Source organism: Halichoerus grypus, chromosome 10 (assembly GCF_964656455.1).
Source record: "Halichoerus grypus chromosome 10, mHalGry1.hap1.1, whole genome shotgun sequence".
NCBI classification, from domain to species: domain Eukaryota; kingdom Metazoa; phylum Chordata; class Mammalia; order Carnivora; family Phocidae; genus Halichoerus; species Halichoerus grypus.
The window spans coordinates 25,462,636-25,484,079 of record NC_135721.1 but is presented as its reverse complement, the minus strand read 5'-3'; the positions used below and the strand labels follow the sequence as shown (position 1 = coordinate 25,484,079).

The following is a 21,444-nucleotide window of genomic DNA, read 5'->3' as shown; positions in this document are numbered from 1 at the left end:
CTCCCTTATATGTGCCATCTAAAAATCAAAACTCATAAGAAACAGAACAGTTTGGTGGCTGTCAGATGCAGGGGGTGAGGAGGGGGAAGAAATGGGTGAAGTTGGTCAAAAGATACAAACTTGCAGTTATGAGATACATAAGTTCTGAGGATGCAATGTACAGCATGGTGACTATAAAAACTTAAAAAAAACAAACACAACACTAGGTGACCAATTAGAACTGGCTTGGGGAGGGGCAAGAGGGGAGGAGGGAGAAGTAGTTTATTTAAGAATGCACTGGAGCTCCTAAAAAAAATTAAACACTGAATTATCATATAATCCAGCAATTCTACTTCTGGGTATATGCCCACAAGAACTGAAAGCAGGGACTCACACAGATACTTGTACACCCATGTTCACAGCAGCACTATTCACAATGGCCAAAAGATGGAAACAATCCAAATATCCATCAATGGATAAGTCGGCAAAATGTGTTGTATATGTACAATGGAATATTATTCAACCTTAAAAAGGAAGAAAATTCTGACACATATTACAACATGGACGAATCTTGAAAACATTATGCTTAGTGAAATAAACCAGGCACAAAAGGACAAATATCGTCTGATTTCATTTATAGGAAGTTCTTCGTCAAATTCATAGGGACAGAAAGTAGAAGAGTGGTTGCCAGAGGCTGGGGCAGGGAAGAGGGGGAGATACTATTTAATGGGTACTGAGTTTCAGGTAGGGAAGATAAAAAAAAGTTCTGGAGGTGGACAATGGTGATAGTTACACAATGATGTGAAGTTACTTAATGTCACTGAACGTGTGCTTAAAATTGGTTAAAATTTTAGTTTTATGTTATGTATGTTTGAACACAGTTCAAAACAACAGTGCAACAGAACAGATGGGAGATACAAGAACAAACAGCTTTGGGGATGCGGAAATAGGTTCAGCGGCTGGAAATGTGAACAGAAGTCAGGAAGATACGCCTGTTGGAATTCAACAGACATCTGGACTAGAAATAAAGGCGTGGGAAATCTAGAGGGGGTAAATAAAAACAAGTAATTGAATGTAACCTCCCAGGGGAGTACGCAAAAGAGGAAAAAGAATAATTAAGGACAGATCTTAGTAAACACTAATGTTTGAAGGGTAGGTAGTGAAAGAATCGTATGTCATAAAACGCTAAGCTTAAAGCAGCTATAAAGTATATTCCCTAAAAGGTTTGCCTTTTAAAAAATTATTTCACACCTACTTCCTCTGCCTTCTCTCAGCAACAGCAGCCATGGCTTATCTCTCTTTCACTGACATCTCTGTTTCACTCCCCAGGTCAGCAGTAGGGAATTTGAACAGTTTTCCAGTCTGAATTATAGACTATGACAAAAAATATGTATTGAATCCAACCTCCTTAATTTTTCAGATGAAGACACTTAAGGATAAGACTTGACCAAAGTTGCACAGGCCATAAGCAAACATGCTCTAAGCTTAATCCTTATCCATCCCACAGATGCCTTTAAAAGTCAGGCCCCCAAAAATGGAAACCACTTGACAGCAATAAAAAATACTTACTTAATTTCAATTAGCATATATGTAATACAAAGAGCAAATGCTCCAGCAAGATCAATCAAAACAAATGGATTCATTCGGGGAAGGAAGATACTGCTAAGTCCTGGAATAATTCCACACAAGCTATGAAGAAACAAAGAGTATTCATTAGCAGAACTCAATGTAATATTGATGAAAATCTTGTAAAAGATAACTTTTATTTTTTTTAAATTTTTTAATTTTTAAAAGAATTTTTATTTATTTATTTGACAGAGAGAGAGAGAGCACAAGCAGGCAGAGTAGCAGGTAGAGAGGGAGAAGCAGGCTCCCAGCTGAGCCGGGAGCCAGATGTGGGGCTCAATCCCAGGACCCTGGGAACATGACCCGAGCTGAAGGCAGTCGCTTAACCAAGTGAGCCACCCAGGTACCCCGATAACTTGTTATTTTAGCATCATATGTCTTTTATAGAAAGCAAAGAGGATTTGGAAACAAAGCTCTCTCACTCATAAAGGTTTCTTATATCATCAGTTAAAAGCAAGAAAAAGTAAAAGGAGAAGAAGAGTCTGATCTGTAAGATTCATGTAGTAACTTCAGCAATGAATACTGTAAGTTCCCATGACAGATGGATTTCTTGTGCATTCCTCCGAAATTATGTATATCATGAAACCCCATACATAAGATCTTACCTTCGACTAAGATCTGCAACATGCTCTTGAAGCCAACTCGTACTAGCAGCTTTAAGAAGAAAACACTTAAATTACTTATATAGAAAAATAAAGCACTACCAGAAATACTTGATTTCCTTAATTAAAAAAAAAATAAGTTTGGCATGACTGTATCACATTTTACAAAATGACATGCTATTCAAATCTAGACCTCTTCCCTCTTTTATGCCTTCAAGATAATAAAGGAAAAGCAGTTTCAACTATTTATATCATTGACCTGAAGGAATTAGTGAGCTTACATATGCCACTGTTACTACTAATTTTAAGTTTTAAAGGCTCTTTAAATGTAAAGCAGAACTTCCTAACCAGTGTGCTGAGAATGCGTTATGGGCAAACCAATTAATTCCCTCAGCTCTCAGACAGGACAAGTGGGGATTTGGCTACATGCAGACATCTGCCAGTTACTATCTCTGAACCAGTAGTCTCCAGGCTCAAGCATCCTCTTACACTGATCTCAAGGTTACAGAAATATTCACTTTTTAATGTGTAACATGATGTAAAAAAGATTGGCAAGCTTTATACAAAAGCCATATAGTAGAGCAGTTAAGAGTAGACTCTGATGCCAGAATACCTGGCTTAAAACCTAGCTCTACCTTAGCTAGATGTGTCGCCTGGGGCAAGTGATTTTATATCTCAGTGCCTTGGCATAAAATAAGAATAATAAAATTATTTACCTCATGTGGTTTAGGGAGAATTAAATGGGTTAATCTACATAAAGAATTTAGCACAGTGCCTGGCAGACAGAAAGTGCTCAGAATTATTTTCCATTCAAATTTCAACTAATGTTACAAATATTAATGCTTCTGGGAACTTTAATATCCAGCTAATGAAAATACAAACTAGATAACCTTTCTGGAAATAAGTCTGGCACAATATACATCAATGACTTAAAAAATATTATATTTCCAACCCATTTACAATTTCTTCTCTGGGAATTTATCCTAAAGAAGACTCAGATGCATACAAAATACTTGATATAAAAAAGCAGATTGTAGCATTATTTGTAAAAGGAAAACTTGTATCTTTCTGATCATTTCTAAAACATACCTTCTTAAAATTTCTAGAGTGAACATTATATTATTTTAATAATTTATACTTTTTTTCAAAATAATTCTGGACATTGCAAATACCACTATTTAATTTTCTAGTTCATGCAGGAATTCTTAAACTCTAATTCATACAAATACAACTCATGCTTCATAATATTCATGAAGTTGTTTAAATTTGAATGGGCAATTCAGAGAGCTTTCTTCTCTTGACTGTCCTAGTGTTCAAGTCAGTGAGACCTAAAAAGACCCTCTCCTATCTTTGCTTCAAAGTGTGGGTCTGTGCACACAGTCCACTTTTGTTTTTATCTCACTTCTCCAACAATTAATGATTAACACTTTGTGAGTTAGTGGGATTCCAGAACATGGAAATGACTGACAAATGACAATAATTTTGACCACTGAAGTGAAGTATCAGTCTGAATTTTTAAAGACTTGAAAATAAATGAGTATTTCAAAACATATATGCTACTTTACAAATATATGCCCATCCACCACTGACAGAGAGAAGTTCCTGGGAACTTAGCTAACAGAATATAATTATTTGCAAAGAGCACATGAACTATTTGAAGTATAATGATGCTTCTAAAATGCCTGCAATAGACTTTTTGTAGGTAGGTTATACATCTAAAATTCCATTCATATTATTTGGCAAATGTAATTTTTCATCATATATAATTTAATACGTAAGTCAGTTCTGACTGTTTTTAAGTAATATGTTATTTTAAAGCTTGAAATAATTAGATTTTGTTTTATAATTCTCTACTTAGAGAAGACCTGAGAACCTCTAGGATAGTTCTCTCTTCTCTTCAGAATAAGCTTCTTTGTTGATTTATGAGTTAATGAAATAAACACAAGACTTGTTTTTATGAGAGATTAACTGGATTTTTTATTAATGGTAAATAAAAATCATACCTTCAGAGACATAAGCAAAAGGTTTATTCCGAATAGAAAGCATCGTGAACAAGTTGAAGGAAAGAGCCACAAAAGTACCAACTAATAATCTTCCCCTAGAAAGAATAACAACATTCACCATTATATTTTTCTTGGTAATACCAATATGCAATTTCAGCATGCAGACAAAGAGATGGGAAGGCAGAGTGGTCTGCTTCAGTGGTTTGGGATTTGCAGAGCCACACTCTGAACTTGCTTTCGGGCTCCATAATCCATTGCCTGTCTACTGCTCCATCTTACATAGGACCAAAACTGACTCTTAGCATTAACAGTATCTTCTTACAGGTATCTGCTGTTATAAATCCATATATATGCAATAATGTTTGGTTTATAGTATACTAGACAGGTCAGAATATCCTGAATTAAACTGATCAAAATAGGTAAAGTCCATATATTTGGCAACTATATGTAGTAGATAATAACAATTCTATCTTTTCTAAAGGTGCTACTAAAAGATTTTGGGCATCAAATTTTAAATTATAGGCGATCAATGGGGCTAGTTTAGTGTGTTGACCAAGGCCTGGAAATAATGAGGGACCTAAAGCCAGAGTACAAAGGCCTTCTGGTGTAATATAAAAACATAAGGGCTTGGGAATAATTAAGGGTGAGAAGTTGTCTTGGGATTTGGGAATTTTGTTTGTGAAATATCAGTGAAATGTATATTGCCACACTCTGAACTCTGACATTGGCCAAAGTAACCACTATTCCTAATATACCACTTAATAACTGGGAATCAAACATAATAGTAAATTATATGTTATGTCAAAAGCAAAATCTCACGTGTGTATCTCAGGCTGCTCCAAAAAGCGTTCTGCACTAAAAGAAAGAAATAATGTACCAAATTAGTTCTACAAATTATGAAATTAAAAAGCCTTATTAAATACAGAATTAATTCAATAAGTGAACAAAATCTTTTTTTAAATTAATTAATTTATTTAAGTAATTTCTATATCCAACATGGGGCTCAAACTCAAGACCCCAAGATCAAGAGTTGCACGCTCTTCTGACTGAGCGAGCCAGGTGTCCTGAACAAAATCTTTTAATATGATATCCAACTGTTCATTATTAGCAGTGATCAGGCAAGGAGACTTACAAATTATCCTTAATATGTAATACCAATCTTCTCTACAAAACCTGTTTCAGTGGGTTTGTAACTCAGCATTAAAACATGTCTGACTGAAGCCCTTTCTTTCATACCTGCCCAGGATTTAGTAGCATCAAAATAAAGTAATAAAAGAAGGGAGAAAAGTCTGAAACATGAGGAAGCCATACTATCAAAACTCCAGCACTATTCATCTTGATTTCATCTTCAAACCAATCCAGTGTCTCAATGGATTCTTTCGTGTCCCCGAAGGTGGAAGAGCTGGAATTTACAATGACATGAACATTGCAGACAAACGTACCTTTCTTTTAATATAAAGAGAGCTCCCAACTGTGCCAAGACTGTGGAGGCAAACACAGCTAAGACTTCTAATCTTTCAAATCTGAAATCAGAAAATTAGATCAGCACAATTCATAAACCAGTATCTCCAGAACACATTTTCATTCATTTATTTACTCACTCAATTTTCTTTCTTTTTTTTTTTTTTAAAGATTTTATTTATTTATTTGACAGAGAGAGACACAGCAAGAGAGGGAACACAAGCAGGGGGAGTGGGAGAGGGAGAAGCAGGCCTCCTGCAGAGCAGGGACCCTGATGCAGGGCTCGATCCCAGGACCCTGGGATCATGACCTGAGCCGAAGGCAGATGCTTAACGACTGAGCCACCCAGGTGCCCCACTGACTCACTCAATTTTCATATGTGCCTACCATAAGCCAAACAGTGTTCAGACAGACTACAGATTTTCTAGAATGAAGATAAACAAAGAACATCACAGATTAAGAAAAAGAGTGCCTATCTGTACAACATCTATTCCAGGATCCACTTATGGCTTTTATTTTTCTAGAAATAATTGTTATCATAATAACAGCTAACACTTGATTGACCCATCTTGTGTTAGACATTGGTCTAAGTGCTTAACATATTATCTTTTTTAAAGATTTTATTTGAGAGAGAGAGAGAGAGCACGAGCGGAGGGAGGGGTAGTAGGAGAGAGTGTGGAGCCTGAGGCAGGGCTTGACCCCAGGACCCTGAGATCATGACCTGAGCCTAAATCAGATGCTTAACCAACTTAGCCACCCAGGCGCCCCTATATTATCTATTCTAAACTTCCCAACACCTCAGGAAGGTTACTTTATCCACTTTTTAAAAAAAGAATAGATAAAGAACTTGACACACAAAAAGGAAAAGTAACTGTTTAGAGTCATATAGCTAGCAAGTGGAGGCGTCAGGTTTCCAAACTTAGGCACTCTAGCTCCAGAGTTCATGATTTTAACCACTTATTATACTGTCTCTCACTGCTACACATAACTGTAGTTAATAATGTTTATGTCTTATAATCCTAAACTGTCAGCTGGAGGCCAGGGGCTGTAGCCTTATTCATCTTAGTTTTTCCCACAACACATAATTTAATGGCATTCAATATTTGTGGTATGTATAAATGCTTGAAATTTCTCAAGGAATTACATATCTTCAGAAAAGATAATAAAATAATTAAGGATGCTCATCACATTGCTGTTTGTAAAGGGAAAAAAAGGTTGGAATCAACAACAGAACATACTATTAAAAATATAACAGAAATTGGGGTGCCTGGGTGGTGTAGTCAGTAAGCCTCCAACTCCTGGTTTTGGCTCAGGTCATGATCTCATGGGTTGTGAGACTGAGCTCTGCATTGGGCTCTGTGCTCAGTGCAGAGCCAGCTTGGAAATTCTCTCCCTCTGCCCCTTCCCCAACTCGCGTGCATGCTCTTTCTCTCTCTTTCAAATGAATAAATAAATCTTTAAAAAATATATAACAGAAATGTATTTATTGACATGGAAAGATGTAAGTGAAAGGAGTGAGTTATAAAAGAGTATAAAACAGTATGTAAATGAAGCAAAGTTATTTGTGAAAATTGATAAACTGATATTAAAGTGCATATTGAAATGCAAAAAGTGAAGGAAAGCAAAGATAATCTGAAGAAGAACAAAGCTGGAAGATTTACACCGCCAGGTGTCAAGATTTATTTCAAAACTATCATAGTTAGGGGCACCTGGGTGGCTCAGTCGTTAAGCGCCTGCCTTTGGCTCAGGTCATGATCCCAGTGTCCTGGGATTGAGCCCTGCATCGGGCTCCCTGCTCGGCGGAGAGCCTGCTTCTCCCTCTCCCACTCCCCCTGCTTGTGTTCCCTCTCTCACTGTGTCTCTCTCTGTCAAATAAATAAATAAAATCTTAAAAAAAAAAACTATAATAGTTAACACAGCATAGTACTAATGCAAAAATAGACAAATGCACCAGACTGAATAGAAAAGAAAATCCAGAAATAGAATTACATGTTCATAATCACCTAATTTACAAAAAAGGTAGAGACATAAAAAACAGTAGAAAAAGGAATAATTTTTTTCCAATATATGTTTTATCAATTGAACAGCTAGAGAGAAACAAATGTGCTTTGACCTCTACCTCAACCCATACACAAAAATAAATTCCAGTTTGACTGTAGGTCTTAAATGTGAAAAATCAAACAACAAGACCTCTAGCTAATACCAGGATATCTTTATGACCTAGGAGTGGCCAAGATTTCCTGACAAGTACACAAAAAGGACTAACCATAAAAGACTGATAAACTGAATTTATCATTGAAATTAAAAACTTTCATTTGTGGGAAAAGATATTTATATATAAAGAACTCTTACAGAGCAATAACAAAAGAAAAAAGGTAACCCAATTTAAAAATGGGTAAAACACTTTAACAAGTATTTCACAAAAGAGATAATCTGAACGATTAAGAAACATATGAAAAAGTAAATAAAAGTATGAAAAAGTGTTCAACTAGTCATCAGGAAAATAATTTAAAACACAAGACAACTACATACCCCAGAAGGGCTTAAAAAAAAAAGGCAGTATCAACTGTTGGTACAAGCATGAAACAACCAGAACTCTCATACATTGACAGTGGGAGAGTAAACTGGTAAAACCACTCTAGAAAACTGGTATTAGCTTATCTTCTAACAATGAACATATGCAAATCCTATGACTAACTTCACTCAAAAATATGTATCCAACATAAAGGGATACACATGTACACCAAAAGACATGTGTACAAGAATATTTGGAACTAATTTTATTTATAAGAGCTAAAAGCTGAAAATCATCTAAATGCCCTTCAATAGTTGAACATAAAAAGAAATTATGGTATATTTATAAAATACAATATGAGTGAACTACTGCTATAGGAGAGTATATACTGGAATTCCATTTATGTGCCTTCAAAAACAGGCAACAATAATCTGCAAGGAATAGTGGTCAGAACACTGCTTACTTTCGTTGGGTTTTGACTCTGACTCAAAACAAAGGGAGGCTTTTTGGGGGGACTTGTAGTGTTTTATATCATGATCCAGATAGTAGTTATACAGGTATATTCATTTATTAAAATTCACCAAACTGTACAAGGATATAAGATAGAACAAGATTATAGTCCCTGCTGCCATGGAATTTATATTTTAAAGGGGGAGACAGAGTAACGATTTATAAGTTCTGGTAAGTTCTATACAGAGAATTATAATAGTCTGATGTGACAAGAGGCTAACTAGGATTCATTTTAGAATCTATTTTAGATTGGGCCCAGTCACTTGATGACATCGGCATTTAGTGATATTAGGATTGGAATAACAAGATGGAGTGCTGTATCTTGTAAAGATGACGTGAAGAACATTTCAAACAGAGACAACAGCTTGTACAAAGGACCTAAGGCAGGAATAAATTAATTGTATACAAATTACAGAAAGAAAGTGTGGTATAGAGGGCATGAAAGTGGTAACTTGAAGAGAAGTAGGCACAGAACAGCTAATATAAGAATTTTGTAAATTAGAGAAAGGACTCAGGATTTTATTCTAAGTATGATAGCAAACAACTGAGTGGTTTCAAGGAGGAGTCATACTGATAGTATGACTTGGATTTAAAAAGGAAAACACTCTGGCTGCTATCCGGAGAATGGTCTATAAGGGGGTAGGAGCAGAGGCATGGGGACAAGTTAGGAGGCTGGATTAAGGCAAGAAATGAAGGTAGCTTGATTAGGATGTTAGTAGTCAAGATAGAAACGGGGGCAGGGGCAGATTTCTGGATGTGTTTGTAGGTTACCCTGATGTAACCTGTTGATGGATAAATGTGGGGAATGAGATGGGAAAAACTGCAGAGGAATAGGTTTTGGGGGAAGAAAACAAGAATTCTAGCCAATATTTAAGACACCAATTAGATATCCATGTGACGCTGTACAGAAGGCAGTCTGAAACAAGATAGATCTCAGGGCTAAAGAACTGGAGTCTGTAAATACAGATATTTCAAGCTATGTGACTGATTGAAATTATATTCAGATGTTAATTTTATTGTTTAATTGCTCCCTCCTTTCTTGTTCACTCTAAGTTGGCCAAAATGGAAGTTATCAAGTCCTTGTTTAACCTTGTCTCCTGGCCACAGTATTTGATCTAAAGACTAATAACCTGTTCCAAGCTAGACCAATCAGTAGTTCTCTCTCATGATTTTTTTTTTTTTTTTAAGATTTTATTTATTTATTTGAGAGAGAGTGCGAGCACACAAGCAGGGGTAGCAGCAGAGGGAGAAGCAGGCTCCCTGCAGCAGGGAGCCCTATGTGGGGCTGGATCCCAGGACCCCGGGATCATGACCCAAGCCAAAGGCAGACGCTAAACCGACTGAGCCACCCAGGCGCCCCTCTTTCTCATGATTTTCTTAACTAGAGTTGGGGAAAAGCCTTTCCTTCTCTAAGATGAAGGTAAGAAGGTTCCAGTTAAGGTCTTGCTAGGAGTTATTCCAGGATGGTGGGGAAAAGTGGTCTGAGAAACTAAACCGGACATGCAGAGAAAAGCAGGCCTGAGAGATAAGAGAAAGACAATGTCCTGAGTTTGCTAGTCCCTATGCCAGTTACCTCAGTCTTCCCACATTTTGATTGTATTAATTATAAAAGTTCCCATTTTCCCCCATACTAGCTTGAGTTGGATTTTTGTCACTTAAAACCAAAAGCTTTAACTCAAGAGTCACAGATTTCTATATACTGGTATTTATATGTAGCTTATAACCGATTATCATAGTAATAGTCTATCAAATCTCAGTGACACTTACGAATATTTTCACTTTGCATTAAGATTTCATGTTTACTTTGCCCCCTTGTTTAAGCAAGTAAAAACCTGATTTTGTTCAAAAGATTAAGTTTGGTCCAAAAGTTTATTTGCCAAAGTTAAATTCTTCTTTAAATGGGAGAAGATATTTGCAAATGATATACCTGACAAGGGGTTAGTATCCAAAATATATAAAGAACTTATACAACTCAACACCAAAAAAAAAAATCCAATTAAAAATGGGCAGAAGACATGAACAGAGATTTCTCCAAAGAAGACATACAGATGGCAATATAGAATTACCATATGATCTAGGAATCCCACTACTGGGTATTTACTCAAAGAATACAAAAACACTAATTTGAAAAGATACATGCACCCCTTATGACTACGGCAGCATTATTTATAATAGTCAAAATATGGAAGCAGCCCAAATGCCCATCAACAGATGAATGGATAAAGACAATGTGTGTGTGTGTGTGTGTGTGTGTGTGTGTGTGTGTAATATTACTCAGCCATAAAAAAGAATGAAATCTTGCCATTTGCAACAACATAGATGGATCTAGTAATGCTAAATGAAGTAAGTCAGTCAGAGAAAGACAAGTACCCTGTGATCTCACTCATATGTGGAATTTAAGAAACAAAACAAAGAAAAAAAAGGAGACAAACCAAAAAACAGACTCTTAACTACAGAGAAAAAACTGGTAGTTACCAGAGGGGAGGTGGGGTAGGGGGGATGGGTGAAATAGGTGAAGGGGATTAAGAGTATACTTATTGTGATGAGCACTTAGTAATGTATAGAACTATGAATCACTACATTGCACACCTGAAACTAATATAACACTATACGTTAACTATATTGGGATTTTTAAAAATTAAAAAAAAGAAAAATGACAAGTGTTGGTGAGCATGCTGGTGGGAATAGAAAATAGCGCTGCCACTGTGTATGGTGGTTCCTCAAAAAGTTAAACATGGAATCACAGAATATGATCCAGGGATCAGTATACACCCAAAAGAGCTGAAAGCAGGGATTCAAACAGATACTTGTACACCAATGTTTATAAAAGCATTACTCACAATAGCCCAAAGGTGGATACAAACCAAATGCCCGTCAACAGAAGAATAAACAAAATGTCATATATACATGCAATAGAAAATTATTCAACTTTAGGAAGTAATGAAATTCTGACATACGCTACAAACACAGATGAAATCTGCAAACATTAGTGAAATAAGCCATACTCAAAATGACAAATATTGTGTGATTCCATTTATACGAGTACCCAGAACAGGCAAATTCATAAACACAGAAAGTAGAATGGCGCTTGCCAAGGGCTGAGAGATAGGGGAATAGGGAGTTATTGTTTAATGGGTACAGAGTTTCTTTTTGGGAAGAGGGAATATTTCTGGAAATAGATAGTGGCAATAGATATAAAGGTACTTAATGCCACTGAATTGTACACTTGAAAATGGTTAAAATGTTAACTTTTATGTTACGTACACTTTATCATAATAAAAACCCCCACAAACTTAAAAAGAAATTCTTCTTTCAAGTTGTTTCCTGGAATCCGAAAGGAACTCATTTTTTTCTAATACATTAAGAAAAACCTCTAATACAAAGGATTATCTTTCAACTTTCAACTTTTAATAATTTCTAAAACTATAGAAACAGAATCTCAAATTCTTTGATAGTCCATTGCTATCACAAATCCAGTCTTATGATAAAAATACATCTCTATCACTACATTAACGTTAAAATATACCACATTTACTCTAACATTTATAGGACACACCTATAGGAAAATCCTTTGTACTTTCTCTAACTAAAATTTAAGGGATTACCAAAATATCAAAGAACTTAACGTGAACATTTTATTTTAATATGATTTACATGTTCCTTATCTAGAATCCTGTTGGAAGATGTCTTTTTAAATCTACTTTCAATATTTGATCCCCATCCCACTACACAGACAGCATTTATTCTATACAAACACTCTAGCTAGCTCTTTACTGCCTGATAACAACTACAATTTTTTTTTTTTAAAGGGCACGGTTTTTGTTTTGTTTTTTTTTAAGATTTTATTTATTTATTTGACAGAGAGAGACACAGCAAGAGAGGGAACACAAGCAGGGGGAGTGGGAGAGGGAGAAGCAGGCTTCCCGCCGAGCAGGGAGCCCGATGCGGGGCTCGATCCCAGGACCCTGGGATCACGACCTGAGCCGAAGGCAGTCGCTTAACGACTGAGCCACCCAGGCGCCCCACAACTACTATTTTAATAGCAGTAAGTTAGCAGAAAATAAAATGACTTGAACTTACCCAAATGAATAGACAGGGCTAGGTTTCCTCATCATTACCCAGTAACTTATCAAACATGTCATTAAACTAAGTAAAAAGGAAAATAAATTTAGCTTTAGAACTAGAGCAAGAGGGGAACACAAAAAGAAATTAAGTTTTCAGAATTCCTAAGTTTGCTGAAAGTTATCAGTGTTTGCAGACTAAATTAATAAACTATTCTAATAAGCTATAATCTAATTACCAGGAGAACATTAATTACTCACATCCTAATATGTGAGTTTTAACATGTGGAGAAACTGAAAAAAGTCACAATACATCAAGTCAGTAAATTGAACCTACACCCATACTTTCTCTACTCAAGTAAGTTATCCACCCTAAATAGTTTCCATAACTGAGCATGCAAAAATAACATAGTAATAATAAAGTAATATATTTTATTTTAGCCACAGAGAATAAATTTTAACTCTGATAAACTTTAATCTTTGTTAAAAGTTAAACAAAATATTAATAGCAATGACACTCTGGATGGGATAAAATTACATTCATTTTCCAAGTACAGTGGAGATTCACTCTAAAACAACTTACTACCGCGTGAAATCCAGGTGGTAACTCTATGTTTTAGATGAGTCAAGTAGATTTAGTTACATGACTGATGAAAAGACATACTTATACTCCTATGGCATGGATCTTGAAGACATCAAGTATTTTGCAGTCCTTACACGGCGATATGAAAGGTCCCATGAAGCAGGGAGCCAAAAGGGTGTCTCCCTAGCTCACAATTGCTCACTTCTTAGTTACTAATGCCCATCTACACGGTTACGGAAGGAACTGCTACGTTCTTATGGGACATTGCTCCCTGGCCACAGCTGACTCAACTACAGGTAGGTACCCTAGGCATATGATCTAATGCCTGGGTATTATTTTTTCTGTTCCTCTATAAATGGGATATTTTCTTCCAGTATATCTCCTAATAGTTATTGTTTGTATATATGTTCTGTGTTGATAATTTTACTTATTTCACAGATTACTTTCCTTTAAGCAGAGAAAACAAATTCAGTGTAAGAAATTCCTTATTAGTTTCAAAACACTAAAGAGACTTTTTAAAACTTACCTAAAAAACTAATGATGTATGGTGATTAACATAACATAATAAAATAAAACAAAAAACAAAAAACTTACCTAAAAAGATCAAAAATGGTCAAGTAAGTATAGGCAGTTAAAGCTGCAAAACAACAAAACAACTGATTAAAATGTTGCTGAATCCACTGTTTGGAAATGTAGCTAATCACCAAGATTGTTCATACCAGAAGTATCCATTACCAAAAAAACCTTGAGTCACTAATTAACCTTATATGTTGGCAATTATCTAGATTAATATATGTAGCCAAACGTGATAAATACAGAGGGTCTGACTGGCTCAACTGGTAGAGCATGGGACTCTCGATCTCAGGGTTGTGAGTTCAAGCCCAGCATTGGAGCTTACTTAATTAAAAAAAAAAAAAAAGTTGGTAAGTACAAAAGCTTACTCTAGAGTCTGATTTTGCCATCAGGACAAAGGAAGCAGCATATACCCAAAAGTGCTATGATCATTTTGGCGTTTTTTCTGCTTTCTTCTGTCATCTGAGTACTATTTTAAATATACTCTTTAAATAGCAGGATGAAAAGAATGATACATAAAAACGTAAGAGGTCAAGAAACGGGGCACCTGGATGACTCAGTTGGTTGGGTGTCCGGCTCTTGATTTCCACTCAGGTCATGATCTCAGGGTCAGGATGGAGCCCCACGTCAGGGTCTGCACTGAGCATGGAGCCTACTTGGGATTCTCTCTCTCCCTCTCCTTCTGCCCCTCCCACTTGCACTCTCTCTCTCTCTCTCCAAAAAATAAAAATAAATAACATAAAAAATTAAAAAATTTAAAAGATGTCAAGAAACAAGAAAAATATTATAGATTTCCCTTTTCAAGGAAAATCCAAGAAACATAAATCTCAAAATCTTACTTAGAGACTGCATAACTGAAGGGCTAATCTATTACATAAAAAGGAATCACAGTCTTTCAAATAGATTTAAAGCTATTTTTAAAAAAAATTTAAAATGATAATGCTTAACAACTGAACCAAACTTTACAAGGCACTTTTTTTTTTTTTTTAAAGATTTTATTAATTTATTTGACAGAGAGAGAGACAGTGAGAGAGGGAACACAAGCAGGGGGAGTGGTAGAGGGAGAAGCAGGCTTCCCGCCGAGCAGGGAGCCCGATGCGGGGCTCGATCCCAGGACCCTGGGATCATGACCTCAGCCGAAGGCAGACGCTCAACAGACTGAGTCACCCAGGCGCCCCAACAAGGCACTTCTCACATAGCTTCTCTTATTTAAATCTTGAGTTATATTTCAGAATAATATATTCCACATAAAGAAAGATATATCTTTATTTAAAACCAGAACAATAAATGTGAAACTAATGATTAACTCCACAAAAATAGGAACGGTGACATACCTATACTGTTAGTGGAACTGCACCACATAAGCAGGAAGCCAGTACATGTTAAGTTTATTGCACCAAAGAGCAGTATCTTCCAGGACTGTGAAAAAGAAAATCATTCTTATTTGGATAATGCTGATAAACTTCACTGGGTCTGTTCAAGTTGCTGCAATTCCCACTCTACAAAGGAATAAGCACAACTTCCTTCAAAAAGTCAGCGTCACATTTCCTACATCTACGAAAATTACCATCAACCAAGTTATTATTTTATTAATCTAAAAAATAGTTCTAGAGGAGGCATTCTCCAAGAGAAAAAAAAATTCTGCCATATAAACTCTCAAACAGTTGAGAAAAATAGGCATGTACTTTAATATCATTTTGTCTCTATAAATATGTACATAGAGACAACGACAGCATATGGAGCAAAATATAAAGCAACTGGTGAATGTGAGTAAAGGGCTCAGGGGAGTTCCTTACACTAATCTTGTGACTTTTCCATAAGTTTGAAATTATATCAAAATAAAGTTATTCTTCCCCTCCCCCCAAAAAGGTCTACGCTTACTTATTTACCAAATAAGTCATATGAAATAGGACTGCAAGAGAGGGAAAGATTACCATGGGTTAGAAGTTCATAGACCTGAGATATGCCTTGAAAGTAGCTAGGATTTCATCAGAAGAAGCAGAAAGTGCTTTCTAAGAATAAAAGAAGAGATCAAGTGAAGTGCTTTTTAATTTTTGTTCCACTCCACTCCCTACAAAGAAGGGAGACCTATAATTGTGTGAAAGTAGAAGTGAAAGAAATTAGTGAAAAGGGAGTTATCTGGAGGTGTTAAAATTAAACAGATATAATTGCAAAGGTCAAGTGTGGGATAGGATGGCTTTAGAACACAGATGCAAAGTGTAGGTTTAGGATGAAGAATACCTTCTCTGAGAAAGGTGAGAAGGGCAAGAGATGACTGAAGGGACAGAAAAACTGTGAACTAGAGAGAAGTGACAGTGAAGCAGCACAGAGCTAACAACCTCTACATCTCTAGAAAAGAAGAAACAAGGCCATTTTCTAAAATAAAGGGATGTAGTAGAATAGGACTGGAACTTACATCCAGAGGAAAATTTGCACAACAGCAGTTCTAGTGAGTATACTTCTGAATCATCAGAGGAGAACAAGAATGACCATCATGAATTTAGGGTAGATAGCATTCTGCCACTTCCTTTACCCCCAGGAGCAAAACCAGAGAAGCAGGTGAGGTAGGGATGTCAGAGACTGAGAGCTGATATGATAGGTTAATGGGACAAGGGACTTTTACAGTGAGGATATTAATGAAACGACTGGACATGGGCTCTAGTCAGGACAGGGATTCAAGAACAGTCAGAAAAGGAGGATAAGGCATGTAATCTGAAAATGACATTCTCTGCAGCTCTACTGACGAATCAAGCTATTCATCAACAAATACCTGAGTACCTATTTTGTAACAGACACTTTTCTAGGCACTAGAGATACAGCAGTGAACAAAATATGGACCTTATATTCCAGCGGGGGTGACAGACAATTAGCAAATACACAAGGTCAGGTGGTGGTAAGTGCTACAAAGGAAAAATAAAGTACGGTAATGGGAAATGTGGAAAGGGTGTTCTGCCAGACAAGGTGGTCAAAAAGACCCCCTTGGTAAGGTAACATGTGACCAGAAATCTTACAGAGGCAAAGGTGCTAAGCATGTAGATATCTGGGAAAGAAAATGGGAACCACAGTGCAAATGCCCTGAGATAGAAGAGGACCTGGCCAAGGACGGACAGATGAGAGGTGAGAGGAAGTCTGGGGCTCCATCAAGTAGTGTCTTGTATGCCAGCAAAAGAATTGGGATTTATTCCAAATGAGATGGAAAGCGGCTTAACTTTCATTTTTAAAAAATCATTCTGGCAGGGCGCCTGGGTGGCTCAGTCGTTAAACATCTCCCTTTGGCTCAGGTCATGATCCCAGAACCCTGGGTTCAAGTCCCGCATCCGGCTCCCTGCTCAGCGGGGAGCCTACTTCTCCCTCTCCCACTCCCCCTGCTTGTGTTCCCTCTCGCTGTCTCTATCTCTCTGTCAAATAAATAAATAAAATCTTAAAAAAAAAAAGATTAAAAGATCATTCTGGCTTCTCTATGTAGAATATACTGCATAGTTGGGGCTCCTGGGTGGCTCAGTCGTTAAGCGTCTGCCTTTGGCTCAGGTCATGGTCCCAGGGTCCTGGGATCGAGCCCCACGTCGGGCTCCCTGCTCCGCGGGGAGCCTGCTTCTCCCTCTCCCACTGCCCCTGCTTGTGTTCCCTCTCTCACTGTGTATCTCTCTGTCAAATAAATAAATAAAATCTTAAAAAAAAAAAAAAAAGAATATACTGCATAGGGGCAAGGATAGAAGTAGGAAGACCGTTTAGAATGTGACTGCAGTAATCCAAGTGAGAAATGATGACTTTGAAGTTGGTAAGAAAGTGTTAGAAGAGTCAGATTCTGAGTGTTACATTGAAGATAGAGCAGCAAGATTTACTTACAAAATGGATGAGGAATGAGAGAAAGAGAGGGAGAAGAATGACTCCAAGGTTTCTGGCCTGTGCACTGGAAGAACAGAGTGGCCATTTAGTGAGGAAGAGACAGAAAATCAAAGTTCAGGTTTGACCATATGAAATTTGAGATGCCTATTAGATATCCAAGTGGAAATGTTGAGAGGGCCATGATATATAGGAATCTAGAAGTAGGGGAGAAGTTATGGATTGAGATATAAATATTGGGTCATCAACATAAGGTACTTAAAGTGTCACCTAGATGTAATGAACATAAACAACAGAGGCTGGAGCTCTAAGTGCTGGGACACTCCAAAACTTAGAGATCAGAAAGATGAGAGGAAAGTGATGAACAATGGCCAGGTAAGTAGGAGGAAAACCAAGAGTGATATTTCAGAGTCCAAATGAAAAAAGTGCTTTAAGCATCGTCAAATGCTTTTGAAGGTTAAGTAAGATGGGAAATGAGGATGACCATTGATTTTGGCAACACAGAGTTTACCAGTTACTTTGTTAAAGCTGCTCCAGTGGATTGGTGGGGGCTACAGCCAGACTGGTATGTGTTTAATGGAGACAGGGAGAAAAGAAAGTGAACAGAGAGTAAAGACAATTAGTTTAAGTAGTTTTGCTATATGAGGAAGCAGAGAAATGAGGCAGTAGCTGAAAGTGGAAGATGTGGCATGTGCTCATGATGCAGGAAGGAACAACTGTAGGAAGTTTGTCTTTGAGTAGGCAACAAGTAGAAGTTCAGAGAGTTCATTCATAGAAACAGGAGGAAAGGCAGAATGTTGGGAGATGACAGGATGTGGAAGTGTTTTCTGATTACTTCTTTTCCTCAGTGAAACAGGAAGCAAGATCAGCAGGTCAGAGTGAGGATGAATAAGGTTTTGGAAGTTTGAGGATAGAAGTGAGAGACTATGGCATGAAACAGCTATCTAGAAAAATGGAAAACTGAATGAACTAAAGATATAGTATGGGCAGCACTAATGGCACACTTGATCTTGAATTTAAAGTGAGACCAGTCACCATGGTTTTGTGTTTCTCTCAGGCTACATTCAGTTGCTTGAGTGCAGGTACAGAATAGCAGGAATGTAGACTTAATGATGTTAAGGATTTGCCAGGGAAGTATCAGAGGAAGAGTGACAGATGAAGGGAGGGCACAGAGGAGTTGAAGACATATGCAAGAAGTCAGTAATGATGGACCAAAGAATCTAAATTGGATAAGTAAGCAAATGAGGATAAGGGAGAAGAAAAATAGTGAAAATATGGCATGTCAATGGATTGGAGATCCTAGTAAGATTGAAGAATTATTGGAATTGGGATAAAACAAGGAATGAACTGGAATAACAAGAGATGGTGACTATGAGTGAAATGCTTGAAACTGAGACAATGGGAAAATATAGTTATTATAAATGATAATGTCTGTGGTATGATCACTGGAGTAGATAGCTGGAAGGGATGCAGGACAAGATTACTTGGGATAAGGAAGTAAGGAACTCAGAAGTAGGGATCTTCCTCATGATCTAAGAAATTACCAAGAACCAAAACAGGAGTAGTAGTAAAGAGAGGTGAAGCTAGGCACATCTTTTAAGATTTAAATTATGATGGAGAGTATCTGCACAACTCAGGTGTTCTTATACCGGTCTTGTTCCTACTACCTATTCTGCGGTATAGTGTGCTTCAACAAAGCATATGGTTCAAGAATTTCCTGTTTACGTCTGTAATGTAGTTGCTTTCTACCAACATTATAAAGTTCTATCTATCTGTACTCAAGAGATCATCTTAAATGGACTAGATATACAAGTAGCAGATGAATTTCCTACCCTTGGCTCTTTAACATCCAGGACATGATACTATTTTCAAATACTGAGTTCTTACTATATTCCAAGGTTTTAGCAACAGGAGATACAGTGATAAGAAACAAAGAACAGAAGCCTCTAGTCTAGTATCATAATACATGGCCAATATCATAGGTACACTTATGTTCCACTGAAGCTAGGTTTATTTAAAATTCATCACATATTTATTGGGTGCTTATTTTGTACTTTTATTAAAAAGTGAACAAAACAGGCATAGTCACTGTCTTCAGGGAGCTTACAGTATAATTTAGACAATAATGAGAACAATGAAAACAGAACAATAACTAGGTCTATATTGGTGACCAAAAAAGGTACCAATTATCTTTTTTTTTAAATATAAGCTCTGCGCCCAACATGGGTGGAGCTTGAATTCACGACCTCAAAGCATAACTTATTTTTCCTTCCTCACACTAAAAATGAGAAAACATGGCTTTAAACTGCATCCATTAAATTTGTAAAAAAAAGTAACAAAAGGCAATCATAAAACAATTTTTCTTTAAAACTCGTTAGAATAAAAACCTTAACCAAAGCCTAGCTTCCTCCCAAGCAAAACAACTGTGTACCAAAGTAATTGATTTTTACATTACAATTTACATTAAATTACAAAGTAATTTAATTTTATATTGAAATTCTGCTTAGCCAGGGGTGGGTGCCTGGCTCACTGTCAGCAGAGCATGTGACTTGATGTTGGCGTAATGAGTTTGAGCCCCACATTGGGCATAGATTACTTAAAAAAAAAAACACACAAAAAAACCCCTGCTTATCCAACATAAAAAAATGAAAACAGTATGGTGTGGAGCACCTGGATGGCTCAGTTGGTAGAGCATGTGACTATTAACCTCGAGACCGTGAATTCAAGCCCATGTTGGGCAAGAGTTTACTTAAAAACAAAAAGTGTATGGTGGGATCACGAGTAATTTCTATATGCCTTAAAAATTATCTTTTTCAGTGTCATAATGTTGTCTGTACAATGATTAAAATTAGAGTTAATAAAGATAACTTACCCTTCGGTCAGCTGCTACAAGTCTAAATTCCTGTAATAACTTGCCAAAAAAAGATCTTTGCGGTTTTCTAAAGAGATGAATTGTCCCCTTTAAAATAAACAAAAAATAAACAAATCAACATTGAAGCATCTAATCTTTTTCATATCCTGTGATGTGATATAATAGCAACCACTAACATTTACTGAATGCTCAATATGTGGCAAGCAATTATTCTAGACACTTTACAAGTATTTATCTATTTAATTCTCACAATCATCTACGAGATGGAAACAATTTTTAATAAATTGTCCAAGGGCACAATGCTAACAAATGGCTGAGCAGAAATTCAAACCCAGGCATTTTTTTTTTTTAAAGATTTTATTTATTTATTTAGTTGAGAGAGAGTGACAGTGAGAGAGCACAAGCTGGGGGAGCGGCAGAGGAAGTGGGAGAAGCAGGCTCCCCGCTGAGCAGGGAGCCGGATGCGGGGCTCAATCCCAGGACCCTGGGATCATGACCCCAGCCAAAGGCAGATGCCCAACCGACTGAGCCACCTAGGTGCCCCAAACCCAGGTATTTTAGCTCCAAACTACACACTTCTATTTTTCAACGGATTTTAGGCAATTTTGAACCAGAAAAGCAAACCATTTGCCAGATAGCTCTACTGGAAATAAAATATTACAATTAACTTAATAAAAGCTTTATATATGAAAAGTTTGGAAACTACTATTATAGTAAAATCTCTGAGGTTCTCTCTTAGGCATTCAAAGTATCTGACATTCTGGCTAGTCTCTATAGTCCTTGCTAGTACACTGTATGGGACCAGCAGAGAAAGGA

The 21,444-nt window shown here is 36.8% G+C and overlaps 1 protein-coding gene across 4 annotated transcripts in view; it reads right to left on the bottom strand.

The window, feature by feature from the left end:
- Window positions 1–21,444, bottom strand: part of SLC30A6 (solute carrier family 30 member 6) — a 39,561-nt gene that overhangs the window by 14,133 nt on the left and 3,984 nt on the right. For 2 of the 4 annotated variants that reach the window (XM_036119120.2, XM_036119122.2), the window contains exons 2-10: window positions 20,629–20,715; window positions 15,248–15,332; window positions 13,935–13,977; window positions 12,777–12,842; window positions 5,653–5,733; window positions 5,030–5,065; window positions 4,211–4,305; window positions 2,211–2,259; window positions 1,549–1,668 (exon numbers count right to left, since the gene is read on the bottom strand). In XM_036119120.2, the coding sequence (XP_035975013.1) occupies window positions 1,549–1,668; window positions 2,211–2,259; window positions 4,211–4,305; window positions 5,030–5,065; window positions 5,653–5,733; window positions 12,777–12,842; window positions 13,935–13,977; window positions 15,248–15,332; window positions 20,629–20,715 (662 nt within the window). Of the gene's footprint in view, window positions 1–1,548; window positions 1,669–2,210; window positions 2,260–4,210; window positions 4,306–5,029; window positions 5,066–5,652; window positions 5,734–12,776; window positions 12,843–13,934; window positions 13,978–15,247; window positions 15,333–20,628; window positions 20,716–21,444 lie in introns of those variants that run through there. The other 2 variants (XM_036119121.2, XM_078056149.1) reach the window with 2 other exon arrangements.